General features: G+C 54.0%; 1 protein-coding gene across 10 annotated transcripts in view; it reads left to right on the forward strand.

Moving 5' to 3' along the window:
• Positions 1-24,269, forward strand: part of GULP1 (GULP PTB domain containing engulfment adaptor 1) — a 200,951-nt gene that overhangs the window by 131,436 nt on the left and 45,246 nt on the right. For all 10 annotated transcript variants that reach the window (XM_080671163.1, XM_080671167.1, XM_080671168.1 and 7 more), the window contains one exon: positions 4,073-4,134. In XM_080671163.1, the coding sequence (XP_080527289.1) occupies positions 4,073-4,134 (62 nt within the window). The remainder of the gene's footprint in view (positions 1-4,072; positions 4,135-24,269) is intronic.

The following is a 24,269-nucleotide window of genomic DNA, read 5'->3' on the forward strand; positions in this document are numbered from 1 at the left end:
ATGACTAGCTCCAGCACGCAGTGTGTCTCTGTCTGATGACTAGCTCCAGCACGCAGTGTGTCTTTTTCCCATGAACAGCACCAGCACGCAGTGTGTCTTTTTCCCATGAATAGCACCAGCACGCAGTGTGTCTCTGTCTGATGACTAGCTCCAGCACGCAGTGTGTCTTTTTCCCATGAATAGCACCAGCACGCAGTGTGTCTCTGTCTGATGACTAGCACCAGCACGCAGTGTGTCTTTTTCCCATGAATAGCACCAGCACGCAGTGTGTCTCTTTCCCATGAATAGCACCAGCACGCAGTGTGTCTCTTTCCCATGACTAGCACCAGCACGCAGTGTGTCTTTTTCCCATGACTAGCACCAGTACGCAGTGTGTCTCTGACTGATGACTAGCACCAGCACGCAGTGTGTCTTTTTCCCATGACTAGCACCAGCACGCAGTGTGTCTATGACTGATGACTAGCACCAGCACGCAGTGTGTCTATGACTGATGACTAGCACCAGCACGCAGTGTGTCTCTTTCCCATGAATAGCACCAGCACGCAGTGTGTCTCTTTCCCATGAACAGCACCAGCACGCAGTGTGTCTTTTTCCCATGAATAGCACCAGCACGCAGTGTGTCTCTGTCTGATGACTAGCACCAGCACGCAGTGTGTCTTTTTCCCATGACTAGCACCAGCACACAGTGTGTCTCTGTCTGATGACTAGCACCAGCACGCAGTGTGTCTCTGTCCGATAACTAGCACCAGCACGCAGTGTGTCTTTTCCCATGAATAGCACCAGCACGCAGTGTGTCTCTGTCTGATGACTAGCTCCAGCACGCAGTGTGTCTTTTTCCCATGACTAGCACCAGCACGCAGTGTGTCTCTGTCTGATGACTAGCACCAGCACGCAGTGTGTCTCTGTCCGATAACTAGCACCAGCACGCAGTGTGTCTTTTTCCCATGAATAGCACCAGCACGCAGTGTGTCTCTGTCTGATGACTAGCACCAGCACGCAGTGTGTCTTTTTCCCATGACTAGCACCAGCACGCAGTGTGTCTCTGTCTGATGACTAGCACCAGCACGCAGTGTGTCTCTGTCCGATAACTAGCACCAGCACGCAGTGTGTCTTTTCCCATGAATAGCACCAGCACGCAGTGTGTCTCTGTCTGATGACTAGCACCAGCACGCAGTGTGTCTATGACTGATGACTAGCACCAGCACGCAGTGTGTCTTTTTCCCATGACTAGCTCCAGCACGCAGTGTGTCTCTGTCTGATGACTAGCTCCAGCACGCAGTGTGTCTTTTTCCCATGAATAGCACCAGCACGCAGTGTGTCTCTGTCTGATGACTAGCACCAGCACGCAGTGTGTCTTTTTCCCATGACTAGCACCAGCACGCAGTGTGTCTCTGTCTGATGACTAGCACCAGCACGCAGTGTGTCTCTGTCCGATAACTAGCACCAGCACGCAGTGTGTCTTTTCCCATGAATAGCACCAGCACGCAGTGTGTCTCTGTCTGATGACTAGCACCAGCACGCAGTGTGTCTATGACTGATGACTAGCACCAGCACGCAGTGTGTCTTTTTCCCATGACTAGCTCCAGCACGCAGTGTGTCTCTGTCTGATGACTAGCTCCAGCACGCAGTGTGTCTTTTTCCCATGAATAGCACCAGCACGCAGTGTGTCTTTTTCCCATGACTAGCACCAGCACGCAGTGTGTCTTTTTCCCATGAATAGCACCAGCACGCAGTGTGTCTCTTTCCCATGAATAGCACCAGCACGCAGTGTGTCTCTTTCCCATGACTAGCACCAGCACGCAGTGTGTCTTTTTCCCATGACTAGCACCAGCACGCAGTGTGTCTCTGACTGATGACTAGCACCAGCACGCAGTGTGTCTTTTTCCCATGACTAGCACCAGCACGCAGTGTGTCTATGACTGATGACTAGCACCAGCACGCAGTGTGTCTATGACTGATGACTAGCACCAGCACGCAGTGTGTCTCTTTCCCATGAACAGCACCAGCACGCAGTGTGTCTTTTTCCCAGGAATAGCACCAGCACGCAGGGTGTCTTTTTCCCATGACTAGCACCAGCACGCAGTGTGTCTTTTTCCCATGAATAGCACCAGCACGCAGTGTGTCTTTTTCCCAGGAACAGCACCAGCACGCAGTGTGTCTCTGACTGATGACTAGCACCAGCACGCAGTGTGTCTTTTTCCCATGACTAGCACCAGCACGCAGTGTGTCTCTTTCTGATGACTAGCACCAGCACGCAGTGTGTCTTTTTCCCATGACTAGCACCAGCACGCAGTGTGTCTCTGTCTGATGACTAGCACCAGCACGCAGTGTGTCTCTTTCCCATGAACAGCACCAGCACGCAGTGTGTCTTTTTCCCATGACTAGCACCAGCACGCAGTGTGTCTCTGAGGACTAGCACCAGCACGCAGTGTGTCTCTTTCCCATGACTAGCACCAGCACGCAGTGTGTCTCTGACTGATGACTAGCACCAGCACGCAGTGTGTCTCTGTCTGATGACTAGCTCCAGCACGCAGTGTGTCTTTTTCCCATGAACAGCACCAGCACGCAGTGTGTCTCTGTCCAATGAATAGCACCAGCACACAGTGTGTCTCTGACTGACGACTAGCACCAGCACGCAGTGTGTCTTTTTCCCAGGAATAGCACCAGCACGCAGTGTGTCCTCTGCTCTAGCACAGCCAGGCGGTCCCTGTGGCTGAGAGCTCCCCGCACGTCACAGCTGTCTGTCCCCCAGCCACAGCCCTGCCGGGTCACCCCGTGCTGCTCCGAAGCCTGGGGGAAAGGCTGCTGCCCTGAACCCCCACATCATGCTTTCCTCTCGAACCCATCACCCGACTCGGGGTTGGCTCTCTGGGTGGGCGAGCTGGCACGCACTGATTTATTTCCAGACCCTGATGGTGCCGGGCTGCTCCTGGCTGCTGACAGAGACCGAGTGTGTCCTTGGCACAGTCATTCCTCGTTCTGTCCAAACCAGTCCACCTTCATAGTCGTTGGTTACGTTTTAACAAACGTGTTTGTTTTATAACTCCTTCCTTACGTTAGCTTTCTGTCTGAATTTTTAAAATAAAGTTTTATTTATTACACAAAAATGAGTAATTTAATAAAAAAAAACACATAAATACAGCATGTGAACAAATGTGATTAAATAATTAACTAATTACACTTTATTTCCCTGAACACTTAACATCCTGGTGGGTAGATAGACTCATAGTACCTAGCACTTAGAATTCAGTAGTTAAGTATTATTTCTCTTTAGATCCACTCACATGCATGCTTTCATCCAACAACATTTGTTTTGACTAAACATTAATATTTTTTGCTTTTTGCTCATTTATGCATCCCGCAAAATATTTGGGTTGATATGTGGAATATATAAAGTTTAAAAATGGAATGAAAAGAATATTTTATATTTCTATCAAGAATATACAATCCAAATTAGTTTCAGCGTCTTCTATCCTTTCAGCTACTTTTATTTCTAATATTCTGTTACTCTAAAACATTTCAAATTAAGATTATTTATATAAAAAACTGCTGATAGTAGATTTACAGTTAAGGTTTCTGCAAGCTTAGATTAAAAATTCATCCTAATGTTATATTGATTTCTAAATGGACCTAGTGGGTTGACGTATTTCTGTTTTATATAAATGCAGTTATTGATTATTATTAAAATTTCCCTTTTTTAAATTGTTCATTCTTTGCTAAATAATGAGTAAAGAGAAAAGGACTTTTTTTTTTAATTAGAGAATTAAGAAACATAACCTGTAATTTATGAGAGTAAAATGAGAGAGTTATCACAAAATTAATCACATAATTGGTGCAATTACTCATAGCCCCGGGGGCGCAGTAACATTTGCATTATTTGAAAACACTTAAGGAGAAAAGCCGGGACCTTTAGATGGGGAAAGGATGCTGTAATCACTGTCAGTCGCATTGTCGTACATCTGCCTGGGGATGGGAGATGCTCTCCCACATCAGCTCCCTCACATGTGCTAACGCGTGAGTGACACCCTCAGAACGTGTGATTGAAGTTAACACTGTGTGTTCTTCATTGCAGACAAAACATGGATGCATACGCCTGAAGCTTTGTCAAAGCACTACATTCCCTACAATGCAAAGGTAAAGCAGTTCCTATAACATTACCGAATTTTACGTGTTGTGTATTAATGATGACGTTAGTAATTCCTGGTTGATCTTAGAAAGTTCGTGGATGTATTGGCATTTCCTGGTATATGATCCCTGAGAAAAGTTCGCATAGATAAAATCATTTGGTAGGCTATGGTATAGGAAAGTTATTTTTCTCTCCAAATAAGTGGTTTTTCAAAAGAGGTGCCCTTTACAATTCTCTGTTTATGTTATGCGTGTGTTGTCTTGAAATGATTTGGGTTATTGTTGAAGTGCTTTGCCGAATCAAGGCCTGTAGGAAATAAAATAACCGACAAATCGGTGTCCTTTAAACAGCATAGCGTCGCATTACACAGAAAAACGTAAAAACTAACCCGGGCATGAGGGAAATGAGCTGCCGTTTTAATGAATGTAATTTTTCATGCCAGAAAAGGGGACAAAGCTTAAACCATTAAGGGAAAAAAAGGCATTTTGGGGTGAAGCTTTTGTTCAGTTGCTGCATTTTAATAAATAGAAACAACCTCCATGTCTTCAAAGATTCGATTCGTTGTTGTTGGAAAACGGGAGGAATGAATGCAGTGAACGAAATGGTCTTTAAAGACAGGTGGTACTGCCGGGCCGGTGTGGCTCAGTGGTGAGCGTCAGCTTGTGAACCAGGAGGTTGCGGGTTTGATTCCTGGTCAGGGCACGCGCCCAGGTTGAGGGCTCGAGGGCTTGACCCCCGGTAGGAGGTGTGCAGGGGGGCAGCCGATCAATGATTCTCTCTCATCGATGTCTCTCTCTCTCTATCCCTCTCCCTCTCTCTTTAAAAATTGCAAAAACGTATTTTTTTTAAAAAGGCATTATTTTGGTGTTAGTGAGCACCAAACCTGAAATAGATTTCAGAGAAATCCATTTGGAAGAGACAGAAATGAACCGAAGAACTGAGTTTGGAAGTGTGAGAGGGTGTCAGGCTCGAGTGACTCACCCGTGGAGACCGTGTGGGGAAAACAGAAAGCGATAAAAGCATGTTCATAGGAGAATTTTAAGCGTTTGCGGGTTAGTAGACCGTGTGCTGGGATAGAATGAGATTGGGTATGAGGCATTATTTCAGGAAAAAACGTTTTTAAAAATTCATGGAACAGAAAGTCGATGGGGCTTAATGGGGACGCTCTGGAGGGCTGGCCCGCGTCTGAGTCAGCAGAGGACGCATTTAAAAGGCCGCCCAAAAAAGAAAAAATAATAAAATAAAATAAAATAAAATAAAAGGCCGCCCAGACGCCCCCAGACATGCTCCCCAACAGTGAACTTGCAGAGGGAAGCAACTATGGCTTTTTGCTGACTTTGCAGCAAAAAAAAAAAAAAAGCTTTAAAATATTTTCTCTGTAAAACCAATACACTTGAAATCACTTCCTGCTTATGAATGGCTCCGTATGTTCACGTGAGGATTGGATTGCCATGTTAGCATGGAAAGCTGAGTTAACTGACTGGGGAAACTGAGCTAGTGGGACCCTCCTCGCCCACAGACAGTCTTTATCAGCCCTGAGAAACTGTATGAAAACCACATGGGCAATAACCCAGAAAACCACCGCCGTTGTAAGGTGCCTGCTCTGTTTTATGTGACGCTGTTACTGATGGTAGTAGAATTCTGTCCTTCAAGGGAAACTCACCACCGATTATACACTTTTATAAAAGATCGAAATGTCTCGTGTTGAAAAGGGGGGTTCTATAGGACTGAAAGGTTCCAATGAGAACTCCCTTTTAAAAAAATGCGTATTGCCGAAACCAGTTTGGCTCAGTGGATAGAGCGTCGGCCTGTGGACTGAAGGGTCCCAGGTTCGATTCCGGTCAAGGGCATGTACCTGGGTTGTGGGCACATCCCCAGTAGGAGGTGTGCAGGAGGCAGCTAATCGATGTTTCTCTCTCATCGATGTTTCTAACTCTCTATCCCTCTCCCTTCCTCTCTGTAAAAAATCAATAAAATATATTAAAAAAATAATAATAAAAAATAAAAAATACGTATTATATTGATTCCAGAGAGGAAGGGAGAGGGACAGAGAGATACAAACATCCATGATGAGAGAGAATCATGGATCGGCTGCCTCCTGCACGCCCCCTACTAGGGATCGCGCCTGCAACCCAGGCATGTGCCCTGACCGGGAATCGAACCTGGGACCATTCAGTCCGCAGGCCGACGCTCTACCCACTGAGCCACACCGGCCAGGGCCCCTTAGAACTACCTTTAACGAGAACTCTGGGTCACTGCGACCACGGAGATCTGCTCGTCCGTCAGAAGAAGTTGCCTGGGTTAACACAGGTGTGTGACAACTCCAAGTCGCCTGCTTTGAGTTTCCAGCAGCTGCCTCCTCATGGAGCGAGATGCCAGTACATGGGTCACCGTCGTCTTAGGGCCACATGGAGAAATGCAAGGACGTCGACGCGAGCCTTTGTACACTGTTAGGAAGTGTTACAAGCCAGAAGTTAATGCGGAGAGAACGGTGCATGATGTGGCCTAATGAGTCATGGCGAAGGGAAGTTGTATGATAACAAGACCATTTCACTCACGCTTCTCAGATTATTTTTGGTGACCGTGTGATAAATTACCCTTCGGTGGAATGTTCACCTTGGCTTACGAATTCGTAGAAGAAAGTTTGGATCTTAGAAATAAAGAGATCTGCAATGGGGCCCAAAAAGGAGGTGAGGAAGGAGGACCTTCACGTGACACCCGCGGAGGCCTTCCAGCCGGGCAGCGGGCAGTCCGGGGCAGCGATGAGCTGGGGCGCGTCCAGGTCACACGCTGCTTTAGAGCGGCGGGCGCCGACCTTCCGGACCTCACGGCCCACGGAGCACACGGACCACACGGACCTCACGGACCACAGAGCACACGGACCTCACGGACCACACGGACCTCACGGCCCACATGGACCACAGAGCACATGGACCACACGGACCACACAGACCTCACGGACCACACGGCCCACGGAGCACACGGACCTCACAGCCCTCACGGACCACAGAGCACATGGACCTCACAGCCCACATGGACCTCACGGCCCACATGGACCACAGAGCACACGGACCTCACGGCCCACATGGACCACAGAGCACATGGACCACACGGCCCACATGGACCACAGAGCACACGGACCTCACGGCCCACATGGACCACAGAGCACATGGACCACACGGAGCACACGGACCTCACGGCCCACACGGACCACGGAGCACACGGACCTCACGGCCCACACGGACCACGGAGCACACGGACCACACGGCCCACACGGACCTCATGGCCCACACGGACCACACGGACCTCACGGACCTCATGGCCCACACGGACCACACGGACCTCACGGACCTCACGGACCACACGGCCCATGGACTACACGGCCCACGGAGCCCCCGTTGGCCACCGCCGCTTTCGGGCAGCTTTGCAGAGCGGCGGGCGGGTGTGTGTGCCGGCTCTGCCGGTTGTGCCGGTTGTGCTGGCTGTGCCGGTTGTGCCGGCTGTGCCGGCTGTGCCGGGTGCAGTTTCAGGGAAAACGTAAACACACCGGGAGCTCAGCTGCCCGCAGGTCCCTCCTTTCACTGCTGAGCACGGAGGTCAGTCCATCCGGAGGCTCAGGAACCCCTTCGAAAGGGCATTGTGTCGGGAGCCTTCACACCTTCCTCCTGGATCCTGGAACGCGCCGTTCAGGATGCTGATGTGCACAGCTCATGTCCAAGCCGGACGTTTAACGTCAAAGCGTGAGCCTCTGCTTTGGCCACACCCGTCACTGCCTCCAATGAATCGCCCCATCCACATGCCAGCCGTTAGCATCTGTAACGTTAGGCACCGCCCCGGGTGTGCCAGAGCCACGCTGGCTCACAGTTAAAAGGAAATCAATGCTAGAAAATGTTCATTCCCATTACCTTTCCTGGAGTGGGAAGCCGTAGGCAATTTCATGCAAAACCATGTGAAAACAAGCAAGAGCAGGGTCATGACTGCAACTCCGTGGAATTGTGGGAACAAACTCCTGTGTTCAAGGTCTGGCATCGTCTCGGGAGGGACTGTGGTCTCGGGGGGCAGGCAGGCAGACGGGTAGGGGGGCAGGCAGGCAGGCGAGCAGGGAGACAGGCGGGGCAGGAGGGCAGGAGGGCAGGCGGGCAGGAGGGCAGGCGGGCAGGAGGGCAGGGGGGCAGGAGGGCAGGGGGGCAGGAGGGCAGGGAGACAGGCGGGCAGGAGGGCAGGAGGGCAGGAGGGCAGGGGGGCAGGAGGACAGGAGGGCAGGTGGGCAGGGGGGCAGGAGGGCAGGAGGACAGGAGGGCAGGCGGGCAGGAGGGCAGGAGGGCAGGCGGGCAGGAGGGCAGGTGGGCAGGGGGGGATGTGGGGCCGGCTTCCTGGAGGCGTTTGCCTGAGTATTTCATTGTCTTCCTCCTACCATTCCGCGTCAGCTGAGACATTCTCTTCCTTCTCATCCATGCTCTCTTTTATCCTCAGAGTGGATATACACACATATAAATGCACACATATACAGTATACAAACTCCGAATTTACTTCTTTTTAATTTTTTAAAAAATATATTTTTATTGATTTCAGACAGGAAGGGAGAGGGAGAGAGAGATATCAGTGATGAGAGAGAATCATGGACCGGCTGCCTCCCGCACGCCCCACACTGGGGATGGAGCCCACAACCCGGGCCTGTGCCCTGACCGGGAATCGAACCCTGACCTCCTGGTTCCTAGGTTGACGCTCAACCACGGAGCCACGCCGGGCGGGCCAGGCCGTTCTTAATGGCAGATTACCTGTGCGTTTAGAACACTTACTTTCCACTTTGTCCCAATGCATTCTGGGCCCCGGACTCAGTGTTAATAAAAATGTTCTTGCCGGTTTACTGTTCGAGCCACGGAAAATGCCAGAGGCGTTACTCATGTGCGTGAGGTCATGTCTGTGATTTCACTGGACGTAGGGATGGGCGGTAATTCTCTTACTTACGGCGCAGACGCCTGCCTTCGATTTGAAAATTAAAGGCGCGGTCCCTGCTGCTTCCATTGGCCTTGACTGAGGAGTTACACTCACAAGCAGCCTCTGCAGGGCGCGGCCTCGGGGAGGCTTCTACATTAGGGACCCCTCCTATGTTAGGGACCCCTTCTATGTTAGGGACCCCTCCTGCCCATGACTGAGGGCACCGGCCCAGCTAAGGCCCCAGGAGTCCCCGAACGGGGAATGCCGGCATCACGTCCATTTTGACGAGACCGTATCATGTGAAGTTTTACCAATACATATGCATTTAAGCTAATTCTCGGAAATCTACACGCACCTGTATCCTAACTCTCTGGATTTAAATGTATGTCCACGTATACTTAACACAATAATGAAAACATTTAAAAATATTTATCATAATTTGCCCAACACATCTCCCCCTAATAATTACCGCCTGGATCTGGAACCGCAGAGTGTCTCACAACAATGCCGACAGCGGCGACCGGTCACCCTCCCCCCCGTGCTGCGGCGGGGACGTCATGCTCTAACTTCCCACGTTAGCCACGGGCGCGCTCCCACAGGGCCCCGGCATAGCTCGGTGGTTGAGCGTCGACCTGTGAGCCCGGAGGTTCGATTCCTGGTCAGGGCACAGGCCCAGGGCTGCGGCCTCCATCCCCACGCTAGGGGGCGTGCAGGAGGCAACTGATCCATGATTCTCTCTCATCCTTAATGTTTCTATCTCTCTCTCTCCCCCTTCCTCTCTGAAATCAATAAAAACACATTTAAAGTTAAAAAGAGAGATGCCGAAACCGGTGTGGTTCAGTGGATAGAGCGTCGGCCTGCGGACTGAAGGGTCCCGGGTTCGATTCCGGTCAAGGGCATGTACCTTGGTTGCGGGCACATCCCCAGTGGGGGGTGTGCAGGAAGCAGCTGATCGATGTTTCTCTCTCATCGATGTTTCTAACTATCCCTCTCCCTTCCTCTCTGTAAAATATCAATAAAATATATTTAAAAAAAAAAAAGGAGAGAGAGAGAGAGTGAGCTTCCAAAGGAACGTGCTGTCTGAAAAGTGAAATTGACAAGATGTCAGGTTCGTATACTTTTGACCCGGAAAGCTTGGCCCTGGACGCTCCCAGGAGCTCTCAGCAGCGTGTGGAGCTGCGGGAGGCGGGCTTGTCCTCGGAGCCCGTTAGAGCCGGTGGGAGCTGCTTCTGTGTCATCCATGCCCCGCGGTGCCCCCCCCCCCCCCCCGAGTGCGTGTCGCACCCCCAGTTATTTCCCGGCCGAGTAAATTCAATGCTGATGTCGCAATGCTAAAGACAGTTACTTCGACAGTAGAATGGGAAGGCCAGATTAGCTACTATTTTATCTCATTCTGATGGAAAGTGATGGATATTTCTCCAAAGCACTTGGGTGGCAAGGAGGTGAGTAATAGCTGTGCAGCTGATTTTCACAGTCATGGTTATTATAGGACAGCGGTCGGCAAACCCGTTCGTCCACAGAGCCAACTATCAACAGGACAACGATTGACATGTCTTTGGAGAGCCACGTTTTTTAAACTTGAACTAGATAGGTAGGGACATTGTTATGAACTTCATCAGGTTTCTCCTAAGCTGGCCTTTGCTAAAAACTCAAGGGGCCAAAGAGCCGCATGTGGCTCGCGAGCCGCAGTTTGCCGACCGCCGTTACAGGAGAAAGCGAGTGGGCTCTTCAAAGTCCACGCCCTATCCGCACCCCGGCCAGTGAGCCGCCCGAGTGACCCCGTTGTGCGTGAAGCCCCATCATGCCGGTGAGACGCCTTTACCTTCTGTCACCTTGTCCGCCGTCAGTCACCGCGGTGACCGGCCCCCTTCTTGCTGCTGCCGCTGACGAGCTGTAGCCGAGTCGATGACCCGCCCCTCGTTCATGGCTCTGTATCGCCCCTCATGATACCTCTGGGGACGTGATGGGATCATGGTCACATCGTCCGATGAACACGTGGGCTGTGTGTTTTGCGGAAGGAGCTGGGTCCCGGGGACTCAAGGTCACTCCCCAGCAACCCCCCTTGTCCTCCCCTCTCCTCGGAGCCTCGCTGCTGCTCGCTGTGAACACCCCGGCTCTTCTGAGGACACAGCCTCCCACTGCCCGTCCCCGCTTTGAGCACCTGCCACACGAGGTGGGGGTTTTCTCCCCACAGCTCCCCGGACGGCCCGGCAGGGGTCTGCTTTCTCTCTGCGCTCTGCCACCTGAGCCTCATGCTAGCACATGGAGCCACTCCCTCCTCTCCTCACCCAGGTTCCTTACCATCCCCACCCCCCCTCGTTCCTCCGGTGCTTCTGCACCTGCTGTACGGGGACCCTCCCCGAAATGAGTGCGCGCTCGGAAGGGGTTAGAATGCCCGTGGTCGTCATAGGAGCCGCGGCTCTGTGAGGTGGTGGTGTCTCTGCCAAATACTCACAAGCAAAGACACATCTGATGCTCAACCTTTGGCTACGGCCTGTCATTGACTCGCCCTCTGAGAGCCGACGTGCTACAGTGTAGGGCAGCCGTGGGCAAACTACGGCCCGCGGGCCGGATCCGGCCCGTTCGGCTGTTCTATCCGGCCCGCGGAGCCGAAAGAGCGGAGGGTTCTCTTGCTCTCCCCTCCGCTCCTTTACTTTGAATTTATATTAGTTCACACAAACACTCCATCCATGCTTTTGTTCCGGCCCTCCGGTCCAGTTTAAGAACCCATGGTGGCCCTCGAGTCAAAAAGTTTGCCCACCCCTGGTCTAGGGTATCAGCGGTCAGTGCACAGGTCTATTCGTATAGAATATCATGACCGAGAGGTTAAGTACTTTGGCCCAAATCAATACACTTATCCATCTATTGAATTGGGGGCATATAGATTAGGGGCATTGGCGTCATTTTTGTGATATATTTCCTGGGTGCTGGGCCTTGACCCCCATACACTGGGTCATCTAACAGGGCCGGTCCCAGACTTGGGCCCGTTTGTAGCCGTGGACCAGGGAGGTGCCTGCTTACCGCAGACTCACGGACTCGCTTCTTTAGTACCTTATGGTTGACCGACTGCAGGGCCTCATCAATGACATCACCCTCCCCTACAGAGCACTCGGACACCACTTACCTTGAAAGCAGAACTGTCGTAACGCACCAGATTATTTACTTCACTAGAGGCCCGATGCACGAAAATTCCTTCCTTCCCCCAGCTGCCGGCACCGGCTTCCCTCCGGCACCGGGGACCTGGGCTGGCTTCCCTCTGGCCCTGGCTTCGTCCGGAAGGACGTCCGGAATGTGACCGGTCTAATTAGCATATTACCCTTCTATTATTATAGAAGATTTAGTTGAGAAAAGAAGTTTCTGGAATTGGAACGTTTGCAGTATACTCAGCACCTAATAAAGCTTTAACACAATGTTTCCTACCAATTTCGATCTCTAACGTTTGGCAAATAGTACCTTATTTATTTGCAGCTTTCCTTTAGACTTTTTTTAAACTACAGGGTGATGGGTGTATTTGCTAAGATATGTATGCCTTCCACCGTCCCTTTAAGTTTCAGATGGCCACTTACTAAATTCCTGGAGTTCGGATGGGGCATTGGAATAACTGGGATAATTACCATGACCAATACCCTTTCCTTTTCACTTGCATTTGTAGAATTCCAAAGTAGTGAATAAAAGCCAGAAACTAATTGAATCTAGTTGTTTTCTCTAATAGGCCTGGAGCCTGTAGAACGGAACAATTTCATTTCACGGGGGCTCTTTGGTTTTTACTATAATCCAGGTTTATAGTAAAATCCTAGCTGATGAAGTGAGACAAATCTATGAAATGCGAATTCACTGGTTACCACGCTCTGGGCTAAATAATTGTCTGGTTATCTCAAACAGTCCTCACAGTGAGTCTTTTTAGAAGTCACTGTTGCTCTTTATAAGGAGAGACCGGTTTGGGATATAAAGTAAATGAACCCAAACAGCTTGGTAACAGCAGAGCCAGTATTTAAATACGAATCTCCATGAGTTTGTTGATTCTCCTTGAGCACTGTCTCACTCTACAGGGTAACGTTTGCGTCATCATTCAGTAAACAGCCAATCTTTAGGACCGTAAGAACTGACAGAAATAAAGCCCGATGCCCTAGCTGGTGTGGCTCAGTGGGTAGAGCGTCCGCCTGCGGACCGAAGGGTCCCGGGTTTGATTCCCAGTCAGGGCACATGCCTGGGTTGCGGGCTCAATCCCCAGTAGGGGCATGTAGGAGGCAGCCAATCAGTGATTCTCTCTCATCATTGATGTTTTTACTTCTCTCTTCCTCTTCCTTCCTCTCTGAATCAATAAAAATATATTAAAATATATATATACACTGGGTGGCCAGATTATTATGATCTCTGAACACATAATAATCTGGCCACTCAGTATGTATGTGTGTGTGTGTGTGTGTGTGTGTGTGTGTGTGTGTATATATATATATATATATATATATATATATATATAATATATTCAAGGCCCAGTGCATGAATTCGTGCATGGGTGGGGTCCGGCCAGCTTGGCCATGGGGAGGGGACATGGGCAGTTGGCCGGCTTGCCTGCTGGTCGAACTCCTGGTCGAGGGGACAATTTGCATATTAGCCTTTTATTATATAGGATATACACTGAGTGGCCAGATTATTATGTGTTCAGAGATCATCATAATCTGGCCACTCAGGGTATATCCTCTTAACTGGGAACAAGAGATTAGTGTTAAAAGAAAAAAAAAGAATAGACAAAAATAAAGCCTGTGGCCCTAGCCAGTGTGGCTCAGTGGACAGAGCATCGGCCTGCGGATCCAAGGGCCCCGGGTTCGATGACGGTCAAGGGCACGTACCTCATTGCAGGCTCCTGGTCGGGGCGTGTGCAGGAGGCACCCAGGCGATGTGTTTCTCTCACATGGATGTTTCTCTGTCTCTCCCTCTCTCTTCCACGCTCCCTAAAAATCAGGGGAAAGTATCGTGGGTGAGGATTAACGAATAAGCCAATAAATCCGGCCCGGTCTTCAGCGCTGGCCTGCGGGTTGGGTGTCCTGCATCCGGTCGTGCACTTGCTGTGTTGGTGAGGTGCCCCCTGGCGCTCCCCAGAGCTCAGTGCCCCAGGAGAGGCGCCCCTGAGCTGCTGCCCCTCCAGGACGGGCGGCGGCAGGAGCCAGCGGGACCTGCGTGGAGCTGGCGGGTCTAGGGCAGGAGAGAGACTGCTTGGGCTCCGCACGCCCTGCCCGTGCCCCCCACTGGCCTTGCCCCTGCGGGTGGCTGCGGACCGTGTGCCCAGGCCTCGCTGGCAGGTGGGCCCTGGGGGCTGAGCGCCCGCAGCTCCAAAGAGATGCCAACAAGGCCACAAAACAGCCCTTCCCGGCCGCCCTCTCCCATGTGCCCGCCCCGCCGGGGAGACTCACCGCTAACCGTGGAGCAGGGCGCACGGGGCAGGGCCGCTCGGAGGCGCGGGTGGGAGTCGGTGGAGGCACGGGTGGGGGTCCGTGGAGGCGGGTGGGGGTCCGTGGAGGCGGGTGGGGGTCCGTGGAGGCGGGCGGGGGTCCGTGGAGGCGCGGGCGGGGGTCCGTGGAGGCGGGCGGGGGTCCGTGGAGGCGCGGGCGGGGGTCGGTGGAGGCGGGCGGGGGTCCGTGGAGGCGCGGGCGGGGGTCCGTGGAGGCGGGCGGGGGTCCGTGGAGGCGCGGGCGGGGGTCCGTGGAGGCGCGGGCGGGGGTCGGTGGAGGCGCGGGCGGGGGTCGGTGGAGGCGCGGGCGGGGGTCAGTGGAGGCGGGTGGGGGTCCGTGGAGGCGGGTGGGGGTCGGTGGAGGCGCGGGCGGGGGTCGGTGGAGGCGGGTGGGGGTCCGTGGAGGCGGGTGGGGGTCCGTGGAGGCGGGCGGGGGTCCGTGGAGGCGCGGGCGGGGGTCCGTGGAGGCGGGCGGGGGTCCGTGGAGGCGCGGGCGGGGGTCCGTGGAGGCGGGCGGGGGTCCGTGGAGGCGCGGGCGGGGGTCCGTGGAGGCGGGCGGGGGTCCGTGGAGGCGCGGGCGGGGGTCCGTGGAGGCGCGGGCGGGGGTCAGTGGAGGCGGGTGGGGGTCGGTGGAGGCGGGCGGGGGTCGGTGGAGGCGGGCGGGGGTCGGTGGAGGCGCGGGCGGGGGTCGGTGGAGGCGCGGGCGGGGGTCGGTGGAGGCGCGGGGGGGGGTCCGTGGAGGCGCGGGGGGGGGTCCGTGGAGGCGGGCGGGGGTCAGTGGAGGCGGGCGGGGGTCAGTGGAGGCGGGTGGGGGGTCAGTGGAGGCGTGGGTGGGGGTCAGTGGAGGCGCGGGCGGGGGTCAGTGGAGGCGCGGGCGGGGGTCCGTGGAGGCGGGTGGGGGTCCGTGGAGGCGGGTGGGGGTCCGTGGAGGCGCAGGCGGGGGTCCGTGGAGGCGGGCGGGGGTCCGTGGAGGCGCGGGCGCGTGGAGGGAGGCTGCCGGGCGGGACAGACGTTCCAGCCTGGATGTCCAGCCACAGAATCCACGCTTTGGGGGAGAGAAGGCCACGCGGTTCCTAACGCTCACGCACAGCGGGACCCCGGCTTGCCTGGCTGTGCTGCGATGTTGACATCTACACTCCAGGAGCCCTGACAGGAGCGGCAGCTGCGCCTCATGATGCCAAGCTCTCCTGCTCTTGCCCACATTCACTTATCCATGCATTGCAGCGTCCTCTGTTGCTTTTAAACGGAAACAGAGTAATTTCAGGATTGAGTCAGTGTATGTATTTCCCATTAAGCCCGATAGACGAGGAATTGCACTGGCATGCCACAAAATGCTTAAACAAGACATAGGTTAAAAAGTAAGTAGCTTAGCCGAAACCGGTGTGGCTCAGTGGATAGAGCGTCGGCCTGCGGACTGAAGGGTCCCGGGTTCGATTCCGGTCAAGGGCATGTACCTTGGTTGTGGGCACGTCCCCAGTGGGAGGTGTGCAGGAGGCAGCTGATCGATGTTTCTCTCTCATCGATGTTTCTAGCTCTCTATCCCTCTCCCTTCCTCTCTGTAAAAAATCAATAAAATATATTTAAAAAATATTTTTAAAAAAGTAAGTAGCTTACTTGAAACTGCAGTCCTGTTCATAAGGACGTGGACGTGGGGTAAAGGTTTCTTTCAAATGCCAGTGCTGTGGTGTGAAAATAACACGTGTAAATACCTGACATATTAATTAAGATGTGAGGGTAAATAAAAGTGGATGTAGTTCTTTTTCAGAAAACTAATATACGGCAGCATAATCCTGTATGCGTGAAGGGACGTTTTTTATGTAACTTGGAATTAGCACCGCTAATTGGGTTATTAAATTTTTAGACGTAGTTCAATGAAGGCATAAAGGTCTATGCTAATCCCAGGATTACACTTTCAAATGGCAGCTGGAAAATACTCTCAGAAGCTGCCCAGGAATATGAAGAGGTTTATTTTTTTTAAAGGCCAAAGGAAATCAAATCAAATCAGCAAATACGAGGGTTCAAACGAACTAATTACCCATCACAGTGATGATGAAGCGGTGCTGATGAGTGATGATCGTCTTCAAGTGTTGGAAAAAACACAAAAATAGTTGTCTTTAAAGAGAAAAAGACAGCCCGGCCGGCGTGGCTCCGTGGCTGAGCATCGACCGGTGAACCAGGAGGTCAGGGTTCGATTCCCGGTCAGGCCACAGGGCCGGGCTGCTGGCTTGATCCCCAGTAGGGGGCGTGCAGGAGGCAGCCGATCCATGATTCTCTCTCATCACTGATGTTTCTCTCTCTCTCCTTCTCCCTTTCTCTCTATAAATCAATAATTTTTTTTTTAAGAAAAAGACGTGGAATTAAAAAATAAGCTGGCTGACTCACGTGCGGTGAGAAGCAGACGTGAGCGTGCCATCACTGATGTTTCTATCTCTCTCTCCTTCTCCCTTTCTCTCTATAAATCAATAATTTTTGTTTTAAGAAAAAGACATGGAATTAAAAAATAAGCTAGCTGACTCACGTGCGGTGAGAAGCAGATGTGAGCGTGCCTGCTGGTCGCGAGCAGGACGAGAGCTGGGATGCTGGGCACAGGATAGCAGCCGTGGGCAAACGACGGCCCGCGGGCCGGATCCGGCTGTTCTATCCGGTTCTCTTGCTCTCCCCTCCGCTCCTTTACTTTGAATTTATATTAGTTCACACAAACACTCCATCCATGCTTTTGTTCCGGCCCTCCGGTCCAGTTTAAGAACCCATGGTGGCCCTCGAGTCAAAAAGTTTGCCCACCCATGGGGTAGCTGCTCACTTTACAAGCCGCGTCTCAGGCTCTCAGCTCACGAGAGAAATCAGTGTGTGAGCTCCCCTCAGCGTCTGGTTGCTGGCAGGGCCTCCCTGAGAGGACTCCACGGACTCCCCAAAGGCCCTCCCCGCCCCACCCACCCCTCCCCGCCCCCGCAGGCCATGGCCAGCCTCCTGCCCCTGCCGGATGATGGATGCCTCTGTATTTCCCCAGCTGTCACCAGCCAGGACACCAGCTCCCGGCAGAAGTACTTCAGCCCCATCAGTAAACTGTGCTGTTTCTACAAAATAAGAAAAAAAAAAAAATATGCAAGCCCTGGCCCTTGTGGAAGGTAGTGGGTCACAAGGCCTGTGTTCCCAGCATCACTCGAGGCTCTGGAACTGAGGAGCCAACCGGCTCGCCCGCAGCATGTGGGAACGTCTCCCGCCTGCCTGCTGCGCCGGGCGCTTCCCCACAGCCTCTGCTCACGCCCTCCTGCAGGGGCGGGGACATTCATCCACATCTCACAAAAGAGGAAGCCGCTCTCCCTCTGAGCTGACATTCATGGCCCTATCGAGGGGCAGAGCCAGGATCCGGGGCCTGGGGGCCTGGGGCCAGAAACCCTGTGCCAGGGCTCCCCTGGGCCACTGCACAGAGACCTTTGATGGTTCTATTCATTACTGTGTCCAAGACCCTGCCCAGTGCCTGGCACACAGTAGGTCTTCAATGAGCATCTGTGAACTAACATGGCCTGCTCTGGTGCAGAGCCTGCTCTCCCTAGGCACACAGTAGGTCTTCAGTGAGCATCTGTTACCTAAAAGAAGGCCCGCTCTCCCTGGGCACACAGTAGGTCTTCAGTGAGCATCTGTGACTAAAAAGACCTGCTCTGGTGCAGAGCCCGCTCTCCCTGGGCACACAGTAGGTCTTCAGTGAGCATTGTTACCTAAAAGAAGGCCTGCTCTCCCTGGGCACACAGTAGGTCTTCAGTGAGCATCTGTTACCTAAAAGAAGGCCTGCTCTCCCTGGGCACACAGTAGGTCTTCAGTGAGCATTGTTACCTAAAAGAAGGCCTGCTCTCCCTGGGCACACAGTAGGTCTTCAGTGAGCATTGTTACCTAAAAGAAGGCCTGCTCTCCCTAGGCACACAGTAGGTCTTCAGTGAGCATCTGTTACCTAAAAGAAGGCCTGCTCTGGTGCAGAGCCTGCTCTCCCTGGGCACATAGTAGGTCTTCAGTGAGCACCTGTGGGAAAGGAGGGAAGAGCACGTCCACAGTCAGGCCTTACGCCGCCTCCGCCTGTTCCAGATCTCGGGCTTGTTCGTGTGTTCCTTTCTTGGCCTGTCCCATCTGTGTGGGCCTCTCTCCATCTAGGAGATAACCCCCGGGGACAGGCCCCGCCTGTGCCCTCGCCGTCAGAGGCCGCTCATGAACGCTGTGTCCCGCAGCCTTGGGGCGTTACAGGCCACATCAGTCAGTGACAGCGGCCGTGAAAGGGATCGACACGTTTGCGTTTCGGGTCAGCAGCCCGCACTCCTGTTTCACTCAGAAGAGCGGTGCTCAGCCCGAAAGGTAGGTCTCCCTCCCTTTGTCACGAAAGGAGGGCAGCGATGTGAGCAGCACAGCCTCTGCGTGGGACCCTCCCAGGACACTCCCGTGTGGGGTCTTTGCCAAGTGGCTGAGGATCGCAAGCACGCCGACACTTGCAGCCAGGAAACCTTGCCGCGGCGGGATTGCTCGCTGGGAGCCTGTCTTGTTGCCGGCTGTGTAGACTAGGGGTCCTCCAACGTTTTAAACAGGGGACCAGTTCACGGTCCCTCAGACCGTGGGAGGGCCGGACTATAGTTTAAAAAAAAAACTATGAACAAATTCCTATGCGCACTGCGGGCCCGGGACGCGTCGGCTGCTAAGCAGGACAGGCAGCGGCCCCCGGCGGGCCGGATCCATGTCCTCGGCGGGCCGCCTGTGGCCCACGGGCCGTCGTTTGAGGACGTCTGGGTAGACTCTGCGCCTAGGAGGCTCTAGGAGGAGTGGGATGAAAGAGCCCGGGAGAAACACTTAGGCCGTCCCTGGTCGCTGAGCAGGGGTAGCGGGGGCACCATGACCAGGTCAGAGATATGGTCCGTTCGTTCCCTGCTGGGTCCCTGGGGCCTAGCATTGCACCTGACGCCTAGATGATGCACAGTCAGTACTTTTGAAACAGCTCAGGATGCAGAAATGAAAATGATGATGATGCATAATGCGTATTTTTGAAATGCACTAGGATACAGAAGTAACGAGTGATGATGATGGTGGTGGTGGTGAATAATAATAAATTATTGTGCCGCGCCAGCACGGCCAAGGGTGACCCTGAGGAGGGGCGGTGAAGGATGGAAGAAAAGACAGAAAGAGAATACGGCTGGGGCTCGGTGGATCTCCTGTGCCTGGATGAGGACACAAAAGACCCAGCCTGCAAGCCGATGCTTTATTTCAGGGGTCCTCCAACTTTTTAAACAGGGGCCCGTTCACTGTCCCTCAGACCGTGGGAGGGCCGGACTAAAGTTTAAAAAAAAAACTATGAACAAATTCCTATGCGCACTGCGGGCCCGGGACGCGTCGGCTGCTAAGCAGGCGGGTGCGACACGATTGGTTGGGGGCCTGGCCATCGCCCCATGATCTCCCCGCAGAGGGAGGCCCAGGCCACTGACCTGCGGGCTGCAGAGGGTGGGCAGGGCCTCCCTCTGTGGGGGCAATTGATTGTAGGGCTCTTGGACTGTGAGAGGGCGCAGGCCGGGCTGAGGGGACCCCCGCCCCCCCGCCCGAGTGCACGAATTTTGTGCACCGGGCCTCGGCCGGTCGACTGAAGGGTCCCGCATGCAATTCCGGTCAGGGGGCACGTACCTCGGTTGCGGGACCCATCCCCAGCCCCGACCAGGGGCAGATGTGGGAGGCAACCGATGGATGTGTCTCCCTCACATCGATGTTTCTCTCTCTCTCTCTCTGTCTCTCCCCCTCCCTTCCACTCTCTCTAAAAAATAAATAATAATAATAATAATAACACACTCCCTAGTCGTGTGACATAAGAACAGATGGAATTGAAAGCAAAGTTACTGTAATAACATGGAAACCCTAACCATCGAATCAAATGGGAGCTGTAGGCTTCTTAATACCGAGCCCGACATTGCTTTCCTTCTCTGCCAGAATGTCCTGGCCTTCCTTTGGGGGTAACCTTTGAAGTATCTGGTTTCGGATTTAACATGCGCCCGTCCTTTTTGGTGGGTCTGCTTTAATTACTTTTTCCAGGATGGTGGTTTTGGCAATTGAGTAATGGGTTTCCGCCCGATGGATCCTGCCCATTCTTCAGAAGTCGCCGATGACCATGTGCTTTTGAAAATTGGTTTTCCCTGTATTGCTTGGCACCGCGGCGTCACCAGTTCGCCAAACGGAGACGAGATTCACTGGGGCTGACTCACCCCCTACGGCTTGTCCCCGGGTGCATGGAGAACCTGGAAGGGTTAAGAACTTCATCGTTCTACACGTGCCGCCACGTTAATGCCCAGAGCACTGGCCCGTCCTGGGCAAGGCTCTGCAGCCTTGTTTACCAAGAAGGCGACCTGGCTGGTTCTTTATTTTTTCTAAGGTTAGAATCCCGATTGGTCATGACGCTACCAAGAGTTACTCAGACTGGATGCTAGGCAAAACTTCTACGTGGTAAAAAGCAGACATACATAAAATTGGCGCATGTTGAATTATATGTACATAAAAGATGTATTCTATTTCTTTTTTTTTAAATATATTTTATTGATATTTTACAGAGAGGAAGGGAGAGGGATAGAGAGCTAGAAACATCGATGAGAGAGAAACATCGATCAGCTGCCTCCTGCACACCTCCCACTGGGGATGTGCCCGCAACCAATGTACATGCCCTTGACCAGAATCGAACCCGGGACCCTTCAGTCCGCAGGCCGACGCTCTATCCACTGAGCCAAACCGGTTTCGGCAAGATGTATTCTATTTCTATTATAAGTTAACTTCTTCATATGTTAAATAGTGCCAAATTCCATAGCCGTTCGCTCTGGTAACGCTTTAGTTAATTATTTTAGTGGTTATTGAAGAAGTGACAGCCTGCATTTTTCATGGTGACCAAGCGAGCCAGCCAGAGGTGTGACTGGGTCCAGATGATGGCCAACACCGCCCTCTGCTGGCCAAGGAGCAAGTCAGAAACTGCTGGAACATAAAGGGGATTGCAAAGGCAGGCGGAGACTGTAACTGGGGTTTCTCAGCAGTGCTTCTGTGTGCAACGGAATAAAAGAAACAGAGTAAAGAGCACAGACATCGCCTGAGACTCGTCTCTTCACCGGCTGTATCGTTTTAAGTAGCTGACAAATAGTTGAGGGAATTTTGGAAAATGTTAAGCCAAACATGAACTGTCTTCATAGCATTTTTTAAAACGTGTCTTTATTGTGGAAAGTATTACAGATGTCCCCCCCGTTCCCCCCAAGGACCCCCTCCACCTCTTAATAGCATTTTATTTATTTATTTTTAAAATATATTTTATTGATATTTTTACAGAGAGGAAGGGAGAGGGATAGAGAGCTAGAAACATCGATGAGAGAGAAACATCGATCAGCTGCCTCCTGCACACCCCCCACTGGGAATGTGCCCGCAACCCAGGTACATGCCCTTGACTGGAATCGAACCCGGGACCCTTCAGTCTGCAGGCCGACGCTCTATCCACTGAGCCACACCGGTTAGGGCAGAATATGCTATCTTTTTACCTGTCATAGTGTAACATACTCTAAATAAATGTCCCTTTTGTACTTTATACCTTCTTTCCTGTCCATATTGCTTCGGGGTCTCTCTCTCTCTCTCTCTCTCTCTCTCTCTCTCTCTCTCTCTCTCTCCCTCTCTCTCTCTCCCTCCCCTCCCCCCGCCCCCCCCAGGCTCGATACCCAGCACTTAGTGAATGCTTGGCTCATGCTAAACACGCAAACGTTTTTCAAGGAACGGGTGAAGCTGTGCGACCTTGACCTGTCTGTCCTTGGGGCTGGATGTGATGTTGTGGGTCAGCGTGACCCATGTGCCGGTGGACAGGCAGCTGCTTGCCCGAGGCTGGCGGTGAGGAGAGCGTGAGGTCCCCCCCTCTCCCCCGCTCCCCCCCGCCCCCCCCATCCCTGTGTTCCTGGCTCCCGTTTCCCACGAGCCCCCCTCCGCTGGGTCCTGGCTGGTCCTGCGTGTCCTGTGGTGGGGGTCAGCCCCTCCCGCACCTCCCGCCCCGGGGCCGGGTCCCGGGGTGATTCGTGGCCCTCTCCCGGCTCGGTCTCGGGAGGCGTTGCCGTCCTCGCCGCGTGGAGACCTGGCTCTCGCTCGCCTTCGTCCCCGCGGAGTTGGAAGTGACGTTTTTCCTTCTGTGTCGCCGACGTGAACTCGGATCATGCGTGTTCCCGGTCCCGCCGTGGGTCGTGTTGGTCTTTCTCTCTGGGACCTTCCCGATGGCCTCTCTCCGGGGTGAGGAGCGGCTGTGTTTCTGTAGGCGGTGGGGTCATTTAAGGGGCCGCCCGCATTGCTCCCGTCGGAACCCACGCCCAGCTGGGAAATGCCCCCCCTGCGCGTGGCCGGGTTGGCTGTGCTGCTGAGTCCCAGGACAGGGGGCTCACTCACGGGGCGTCGGTCACCCCGATGTCCGAGGGGCGTCGGTCACCCCGATGTCCGAGCGGCGTCGGTCACCCCGATGTCCGAGGGGCGTCGGTCACCCCGATGTCCGAGGGGCGAGGTCACCCCGATGTCCGAGGGGCGAGGTCACCCCGATGTCCGAGGGGCGTCGGTCACCCCGATGTCCGAGGGGCGAGGTCACCCCGATGTCCGAGGGGCGTAGGTCACCCCGATGTCCGAGGGGCGTAGGTCACCCCGATGTCCGAGGGGCGTAGGTCACCCCGATGTCCGAGGGGCGAGGTCACCCCGATGTCCGAGGGGCGTCGGTCACCCCGATGTTCGAGGGGCGTCGGTCACCCCGATGTCCGAGGGGCGTCGGTCACCCCGATGTCTGAGGGGCGTAGGTCACCCCGATGTCTGAGGGGCGAGGTCACCCCGATGCCAGAGGGACGGCTGTGCCGGGGCCCGCAGTCTGCAGGGTGAGCTGCGCCCCACAGCTGGGAGGGTGGCTCCCTCCCGGCCCGTAGCGCTGAGCGGGCCCCACGCGTGTCCAAACCGTCAGACGCAGGCGTGGCGACCGATGAGCACGCTGCGGCCCCGGGCGTCTCACCGTGTCCTGCGGGGAGTGACCTTCAGGGGGCGTCCCGAGGGGAGAGGGCATGTCCCCGCTGTGCCATGCCAGAGCGCAGCCCGGTGCGCCCCCAGCAGCCGCGGGCAGCGGTGCCCCAGCCGCCGGCCCAGTTCAGTCTCCTGACTATTTCCCAGCCCCGGGGTGCGGAGGGGGATGAACTGTGTCCCCCAAGCACCGTGGTGACGTCCGCTATTTACAGCCACGGAGAGAGTGTGAGCATAACCTACTTCTCAGTTTTGTTTTTAAAGTTAGAATTGCCTCTTGGCAAACTTCCTTTTTAAAAAAAATATATCTTATTGATGTCAGAGAGGAAAGGGGAGAGAGAGAGAGATGGAAACATCAGTGATGGGAGAGAATCATGGACCGGCCGCCTCCTGCACACCCCACTGGGGATGGAGCCCGCAACCCGGGCCTGTGCCCTGATCGGGAATCCAACCGTGACCTCCTGGTTCATGGGTCAAGGGTCAACCCCTGAGCCAGCTGCGCCTACTTCTCAGTTTTAAAGTTGTTTCCATTTGGGTCAGCTGACATTACATAGGAACCTGCCTTAAGGGTGAGCTCTGTCAGATGTCCCTGTGGCTGTATCCCACCACCACCCAGGGCCCCTCCCTCCCTCCCTCCCTCCCTCCCTCCCTCCCTCCCTCCCTCCCTCTCTCCCTCCCTCCCTCCTTCCCTCCTTCCTTCCTTCCTCCCTCCCTCCCTTCCTCCCTCCCTCCTTCCTTCCT

This window comes from Plecotus auritus (assembly GCF_963455305.1).
Source record: "Plecotus auritus genome assembly, chromosome: 5".
NCBI classification, from domain to species: Eukaryota; Metazoa; Chordata; class Mammalia; order Chiroptera; family Vespertilionidae; genus Plecotus; species Plecotus auritus.